Source organism: Ruditapes philippinarum, unplaced genomic scaffold, assembly GCF_026571515.1.
Source record: "Ruditapes philippinarum isolate M1 unplaced genomic scaffold, ASM2657151v2 ctg24441_1_1_1_1, whole genome shotgun sequence".
Taxonomy (NCBI): domain Eukaryota; kingdom Metazoa; phylum Mollusca; class Bivalvia; order Venerida; family Veneridae; genus Ruditapes; species Ruditapes philippinarum.
The window spans coordinates 5,713-13,935 of NW_026854524.1; the positions used below are offsets into that span (position 1 = coordinate 5,713).

General features: G+C 32.2%; 1 protein-coding gene across 1 annotated transcript; it reads left to right on the forward strand.

Moving 5' to 3' along the window:
• Window positions 1-2,989: 2,989 nt before the first annotated feature.
• On the forward strand, window positions 2,990-8,197 carry LOC132740361 (probable E3 ubiquitin-protein ligase makorin-1; the record flags this gene model as incomplete). Its single annotated transcript, XM_060728243.1, has 4 exons — window positions 2,990-3,143; window positions 3,684-3,913; window positions 4,549-4,772; window positions 7,983-8,197. Coding segments are annotated over exons 2-4 (560 nt in total), but the record flags the coding sequence as incomplete, so codon positions are not given.
• Between the last annotated feature and the right edge of the window lie 26 nt (window positions 8,198-8,223).

The following is an 8,223-nucleotide window of genomic DNA, read 5'->3' on the forward strand; positions in this document are numbered from 1 at the left end:
TCCAAAGACCGACTAAGCCATATCAATAAAGCATGAGACCGTCTATTTGTCTACTCAGGTCGACGGTCTTTACAGACCGGCAGAGACCGTTTATTTTGCGGAGACCATCAATAAGTAGGTCCCAGCTGTATCAATCAACGCTTCGAAAGCAATATGGCGTCATACAAAAGGGGAAATGATTTGAAACACAGACACTTGGGGTGTGGAGCTCAAAACGCATTTAAAATCCAAATAAAATGCATATTTGTCAATCCCAGCACATTTACTGATCATATATATCAAAAAAACTGAATATAAGCCGTTTTGAAAAAAATTCATATTTCAACGTCTATTATTATAGTAAATAATCAAAAATCAGTCAGAAAACGAACTTGTTAAAAATATTATGAAATATAACATGAGCATTTTATATAAAGCATAAAACACTTGTGAAAAGTTCTAGTAATTTGTTAATCCTATTTTCTTTATCATATTCATATCTTCATAATTGAATACCCAATTGATCTTGAAATCATAGGGTATCGAGTTTTGGAATACCCAATTAAATGGAGCCAATACCCAATTCCAAAGGAAATGATGGAGTAATACCCAATTCACTTTTAAAGCTTATCTGTTGCTCTGGCTCCATGACACTATACATGGTCTGTCACACACTGTAGCATGCTGGGATCTCTTCTTTGATTGCTTGGACAAGGCGCTTATAAATGTATTATGATGATAAGGATTAGTAAATGGAAATGGCTAGTAATATGGGCCTGTATGGCTAGCCAAAAGTTTTAGCCATTCGTGAGTCATGTACGACTAGCCAGGACACACTGTAATGGCTAGCCATAAGGCGCTTTTCAAAATTATATGAAAGTCGAAAATGCAATGTGGGAATTTTAACCAAGAAAAAGCAATTGTCTTCGTATGTTTACTTTTTAGAGACGGATCGCTATGTTGGCCAAAGAAAGTGTGAATATTGTTGTCAACTCCAGCTTACTTATGACAAGAAAAAAAGAGCGTTTAGTTGCAGTTGAATAACATCAATTGAAATAGTTTACAAAATTATTATAATAATCCTTTTTTGTTTCAATAAGTTTGATTTTCAACACCTTTAAAAATGAAGTAATTGTTGTTGGGCTCTGGTAATTGCATCAATTACTGACAGTGGAGGTTTGGCCATCATTCAGGAATGTTTGCATATTCTGTGAAACATATTCTAAATTTCTATTTTCATTCCCAGTGTAGGCTTTAATTAAGGCTAATTGATTGTGCTTATATGTGCGATATTTATCTACTGTATTTAAATATACAATTATACAATTGTTTTTGCTTTTCACGTTTTTTTTTTCAATGCTCTATTTGTTGACTTATTTATTCCACTCTGATTATGCCGTTATGAAACAAGCTTCTTTGGCCGTTGTTATTATTATTTATTCCATGTGCTTAATTAATTAAAAAAAAATGATTTAATAATTCATCTTTCATACAAATAAAACAACAAATCATAGGCATGAAAAATAACGACTTTATTACTTTGCATGCACATACACAATGTACTTTGTATAATGCATCATGCAAATTTGACACACTTATCAAGATTACAATGCTTGCATTACCTTCATATTCATTTTTATTTTACAAAATGGTGGAGCATCTTTATTAAAGTAAACACACGAGGACAAATGCGGGTACTTGGTTAAAATTCTGTTTAAAGACACAAAATAACAAATGCATATTCGAGTTTGATATAATTTTGAAAAGTGCCGTATGGCTAGACAATACAGTGTGTACGACTAGCCAGTTTCGTAATGAAATGTATTTATTATTATGATATTGTTTAATGAAAATGTGAATAATGGTATCAATTAACATTGGTTCATATGGCAGAAAGATTATTCAATATTCTGTCAAATGACAATAGAAAATCATTGTAAAATTGGAGGCTTAAAAATGTTTACTAAGCTTTAAGGTTTATCGAGGGTACTGTACAGTTTACATTTTTGAGTCTGCAATCTACTATATTGAGACATGACGTTAAATGGGATTTTTTTCAATTCACATGAAATTAATCAAACCAAGTTTATGAGTTATGACAGAGACAGATGTCCCAACAATAAAGTGTTAAAAGTTACTGAGAATTAACAGAGGCTGAGCATCAGCAATCATTTAATCAAATTTGTTTGCTGATTAAGTGTATAACATTGTAAAGACAGAATCACTTATTTTGTATAACCACTAAGCTTCTGTTAACGGCCAAGTAGCAAATGTTTATATAGGTCAAAGGTTACAGTCCTACAGTAGTCGGATCAAGACTCTATGTAGACCAGTACATGGTGTAAACATAGTAAATAAAAGAATTTACCATAACACAAACATTTTACTAGTAAATAAAAGAATTTACCATAACACAAACATTTTTCTTTCAGTTTATTATTCTTTTATTTAAAATTTTAAGTATCATTTAACTTCTGGCATGGTCACATCACATTATTTACTGCATCAGTAAAATAGGCAGTAAGTCCAGACATTTCTGCTGCAAAGAAACTACATGTATGGGATGATTTAGGTTATTAATTAAACAATTAATAAAGCCTGAAAGGAATGTTCATCTTTTTTTATATTGCCTTTGGGGAGGGGGGGGGGATTTTGATAAAACTTTTACAAATTTTACAAACATTTTATTTCTAAACAATGTCCAAAAAGACAAAAAGAAGGCCTACAGTACACTGAGCTTTTGTTAACTTCGCCATATTTCATTTTTCTTGTTTTATTAGCTCGACTTTTTTTGTTGGAAAAAAAAGTAGAGGTATTGTTACAGTCATGTCAGGGTTGCCCTTGTCATCTGCAAACTTGTACCTTGATCATAACTTTTTCAGTTTGTGGTGTATTGTCTTCAAATTTGGCCATAACAGCCCTTGGGACAAGAGCTTTCAGTAGACCAGACTAACCTTGACTTTCATCCATAAATGACCTTGACCTTCAAGGTCAAACTGGTTGGCCAGAAAGGCTAATAAAACCTGATTTTATTCCAGATACTTTTTACATGGAGCTTGTAGCAAAGGAGATAACTGTAGATTTTCCCATGATAGACGTGACAGAACAGACAATGTGTGCAAGTATTACCTGAAAGGCTGTTGTACATTTGCTGAAAGATGCAGGTAAATGATGATGTGACAAGTGTTTCAATTTCTTCTTCTTTTTGTGTGACCTCAAATTTAAATGTTTTTTTGCAATCTGTGTTCTCATATGTAAAATAAATTTGAACATGTATGCCAAGTGTTATTTTGAAGAAAGCATTAATACTAAGAAAAAATCTCTTGTGTTATTCAACACCTCCACCCACTTTTGGTTGACGGGGACACAATAAATCAGACTATACTATCTTTGTCATTGATAGCAATGTTTTTAAGCATGATATTGTTATGTTATCTCAAGTATGTATGAATTTGAGGAATATGATTTGTTAACAAAGAAATTATGTAGTGTATTTCTTCGATCAAATACTAATATAAAACTTTTAGAACAAAATACATGTATGTTAAGAAAACAAATTTAAATTTATAGTTTTATTTAAAAGCCCACTTTCACCTTAAACATGGAGGGGCGCACTGAATGCTTTACTCCATCATTATAATTTAAAGGTGTGACAAATTTGCCTTAAACAAAAACATTAAGATGATTGACTTTCTCACTTACAGGTATGACCACGTCAAACAAAAAGTAAATCAAACAAGTGAAACAATATTATCAAAACCAAGATCTACCATCCCTCCACCTTTGAAAGATACGACAGTTCCCACCAATGGCATGGTGTCATTAAAAAAAGTGCTTCATGGCTCGATAGACACACCAAAATCACCTAAACCCCCTGAAGACTGGGTAAATGCTACAGAATTTGTACCCGGACAACCGTATGTTTGCTCAAAAAGTAAGTACACAATGTAAACTGTTTGCTCCTTTTCTTCTAGGGACTCAAAATTGAAACTTATCAACTTTTCCTCAAGGTCTTAAGCTGTGACTGATTGTATGGCCTGAACCACTTTCCTAGAAACATTTATGTAATTAGGTGAAACATTTATGTTATTAGGTGAAACATTTATGTAATTAGTTTTGTTAAATGTTACTGATTCACGTTTAAATTCAGTTAGCATTTGAAAATATTTACTCAATGACATTAGATACAAAAAACCTATGGTATAAAGAAAATATCAAATATATAGAGTACCAAAATTAGCAGCTACAAAAAAATTTAAATGAGAAAAAAAACGTACCGGTAAGATGAATTGAGGTAACACAGAGCTAGAGATATTGACAATGACAGTATATCTGAAGCTGAAAGTCTTCTTCCTCCAATTCATGTTATTAATTAGGAAAGTTGTGCATAAAATATATGGAAAAAAGGCGTGGCTCAGAATGCAGAAACACTTATTTCAATGGCTGCCTGCCAGAAAATAACTAAAATGTAACAAACTTGTGTTGTTAAATAGCAAAATTTGCTGACAAAAGTATGAAGTTTAAATTTTAACAATAACCATCTTTCAAAACCTTTCCTTTTGTTTACAGTTCCATCATCTTATGCCAGTGCTGCGTCAGACAGTGCTAGTAATGAAGCCTTGACTATAGATGAGGCTGAGCAAATTCCTAGTCAATTACTTTGTCCGTTTTCTGCCAATAAGGAGTGTCGATACGGTGAAGATTGTCAATATATACATGGCAATATCTGTGAGTTGTGTGGTCTTGCTGTTTTGTTGCCAGGAGACAGTAAGCAAAATGAGGAACACAGAAAGGTAATTCTGATTTAGAGGTTGAATAGTTTTTAGCTCGACTATACGAAGTATATGAAGAGCTGTCCTACTCGCCCCGGCATCGGCGTCCAGATTTTAGATTAAAGTTTTGGTGCAGTAAAATATTTTTCACTATAACTTTGTCATTTCTTAAGGTATCAACTTCAAACTTCAAATATATGTTCCTTATCATCAACCACATCATATGTGACAAGGTTCATAACTCTAGCACCAATATTTTCAGATTTATCTCCCCTTGAACTTAGAATTTTCCTTAAAAAATACTATTTTTAACTGTTACTTCTTTATTTCTTAAGGGATCAACCTCATACTTCAAATATATGTACCTTATCATCATCCCTATCTTATGTGACAAGTTTCATAACTCTAGCACCAATATTTTCAGATTTATCTCCCCTTGAACTTAGAATTTTCCTCAAAAAGTACTATTTCTTACTGTTTCTTCTTTATTTCTTAAGGGATCACCCTCATACTTCAAATATATTTACGTTATCATCATCCCCATCTTATATGACAAGGTTCATAACTCTAGCACCAATATTTTCAGATTTATCTCCCTTTGAACTTAGAATTTTCCATAAAAAATATTTTTTTACTGTTACTTATTTATTTCTAAAGGGATCAGCTTCATTCTTCAAATATATTTACGTTATCATCATCCACATCTTATGTGACAAGGTTCATAACTCTAGCACCAATGTTGCAAGAATTATCTCCCCTTGAACTTAGAATTTTCCTTAAAAAATACTATTTTTAACTGTAACTTCTTTATTAGTCCCCTACCGGTTTAACCGGAGGGGACTTTAGGTTTACCCTCCGTCCGTCTGTCTGTCTGTCCGTCTGTCTGTCTGTCAGTCCGTCCGTCCACAAAACTGGATCCCGCGATAACGCAAAATGTACTGAAAATATTTTAATGAAACTTGATATATGGATAGATGGCAGTATGGAGATTATGCACGTCTTTTTTTTTTCTTCCTATGTTGAAAATTCTGGTTGCTATGGCAACAAATAGCCTGAAAATATGGCAAATTGAACACATAAACTGGATCCCGCGATAACGCAAAAAGTACTGAAAATATTTTTATGAAACTTGATATATAGATAGGTGAGAGTATGGAGATTATGCACGTCTTTTTTTTTCTTCCTATGTGGAAAATTCTGGTTGCTATGGCAACAAATAGCCTGAATTTCAAGATTTCTGATTTAAATTGTTCAGCTTTTTCACTATAAGTTCTTTATTTCTTAAGGTGTTTACTTCAAACTTTAAATATAAGTTTCTGGTCATCAACCACATCATATGTGACAAGGTTTACAACTCTAGCACAAAAATTATCAGTATTACCTCCCTTGAACTTAGAATTTTTATGAAAAAAAATGTTGTCTTTTTTAAATAACTTCTTTATTTCCTAATGTATCTACTTCAAACTTCATATATATGTTTCTTATTATCACTCAACATTTTTGAGAAGGTTAAATACTCTAGCAAGACTATTTCCAGAATTATGTCCCCCTTGAACTTAGATTTTTTTCGAGAAATTGGTATTTTTCACTCCAACTTCTTCATTCATTATAGGATTTACTTTAAAATCCCACATTGTAATAATATGACAAGGTTGTATAAACATAATTTCCTTACTAGGCAGGGAAACTTAACACATTACTGTGATATAGACAAACTTAGAACTCAAAAGATTTAAGTTCATTCATGTCATTCATTCACTGGTAAAATTGACTGGCCAATTGCCCATCAGAAAGTTGCTGGGGTTCTAACCGGTAGGGGACTTATGGATTGCTTGCAATACTATGATAATTGCTTGTTTCTTAAGGGATCAACCTCATACTTCAAATATATGTACCTTATTATCATCCCTATCTTATGTGACAAGGTTCATAACTCTAGCACCAATATTTTCAGATTTATCTCCCCTTGAACTTAGAATTTTCCTCAAAAAGTACTATTTCTTACTGTTTCTTCTTTATTTCTTAAGGGATCAACCTCATACTTCAAATATATTTATGTTATCATCATCCCCATCTTATGTGACAAGGTTCATAACTCTAGCACCAATATTTTCAGATTTATCTCCCTTTGAACTTAGAATTTTCCATAAAAAATATTTTTTTTACTGTTACTTATTTATTTCTAAAGGGATCAGCTTCATTCTTCAAATATATTTACGTTATCATCATCCACATCTTATGTGACAAGGTTCATAACTCTAGCACCAATATTGCAAGAATTATCTCCCCATAAACTTAGATTTTTTTACTAGAAAAATGTTATTTTTTATTATAACTTTTTTATTTTTAAAGGTATCTACCTCAAACTTCAAATACTTATTCCTTATCATCAATTACATTTTATGTGACAATGTTCATAACTCTTGAAGCAATATTTACACATTTATCTCTCTTTGAACTTAGGATTTTCTTTAAGAAATATAATAACTTCTTTACTTTTTAAGGTATCTACTTCAAACTTCAAATATATATTTCTTAATATTACACAAATGTTGTTTGACAAGGTCCATAACTCTAGCATGACTATTTCTAGAATTATTTCCCTTGATCTTACGGAACGTCGGTGGTTCTACTCAGGTGCCCGTTCGTGCCTGAAATAATGCACGGAAGGGCACATGAGGTCTTCCTCCACCAGTAAAGCTGGAACGTCGCGATATAACCTATACTGTGTCGATGTGACGTAAAACCCAATCAAAACAAACAAAATTCCCCTTGATCTTGGAATTTATGTTAACAAATATTATTTTTTTACTATAACTTAATACATAATTATACATAATTGATTTTTCTTTCATAGTTTTGTCCTCCTTACTGCGTCCAGTATTTTATTAGTCGAGCTTTGCTGTCTCCTGTGACAGCTCTTGTTAAAGGTAATTGTTTGGTTGCCTATTTTACTTGCTATGATTATGTGGAAAAAAATTCAACTTAAATTTTTTTTCCCAAAGTTTTGAAAATTTCAATTATGAAGCTATTTGTTTATGTAAAATTTTATTTATTTCAATATCTCACTGAAAGTGGAATTTGAAAAAAGTGTTGCATAGTGTCTGTTACTATAGGAAGAAAGTTATTCTTTTATTTTATAGTTTTAAATTTTAATAAATTACATTGATATGTACATGAAAAAACTCATAATATCTTTAAGAATTAAGAATATTGTTCTCATTACAATAGGAGTGTATGGAGCGACATGAAAGAGATATGGAGTTATCATTTGCTGTAGCTCGTAGTAAGGATAAACAGTGCGGTATATGTATGGACACAGTCCTCGAAAAGGAACCGAAGGCGGAACGGCGCTTTGGGATTATGTCCGACTGTATACATTGTTTTTGCTTAGCATGTATACGTAAATGGCGTGCCACTAAACAGTTGGATAGTAAAACAATTAGGTATGTTTAGTTTCAACATATTAGTA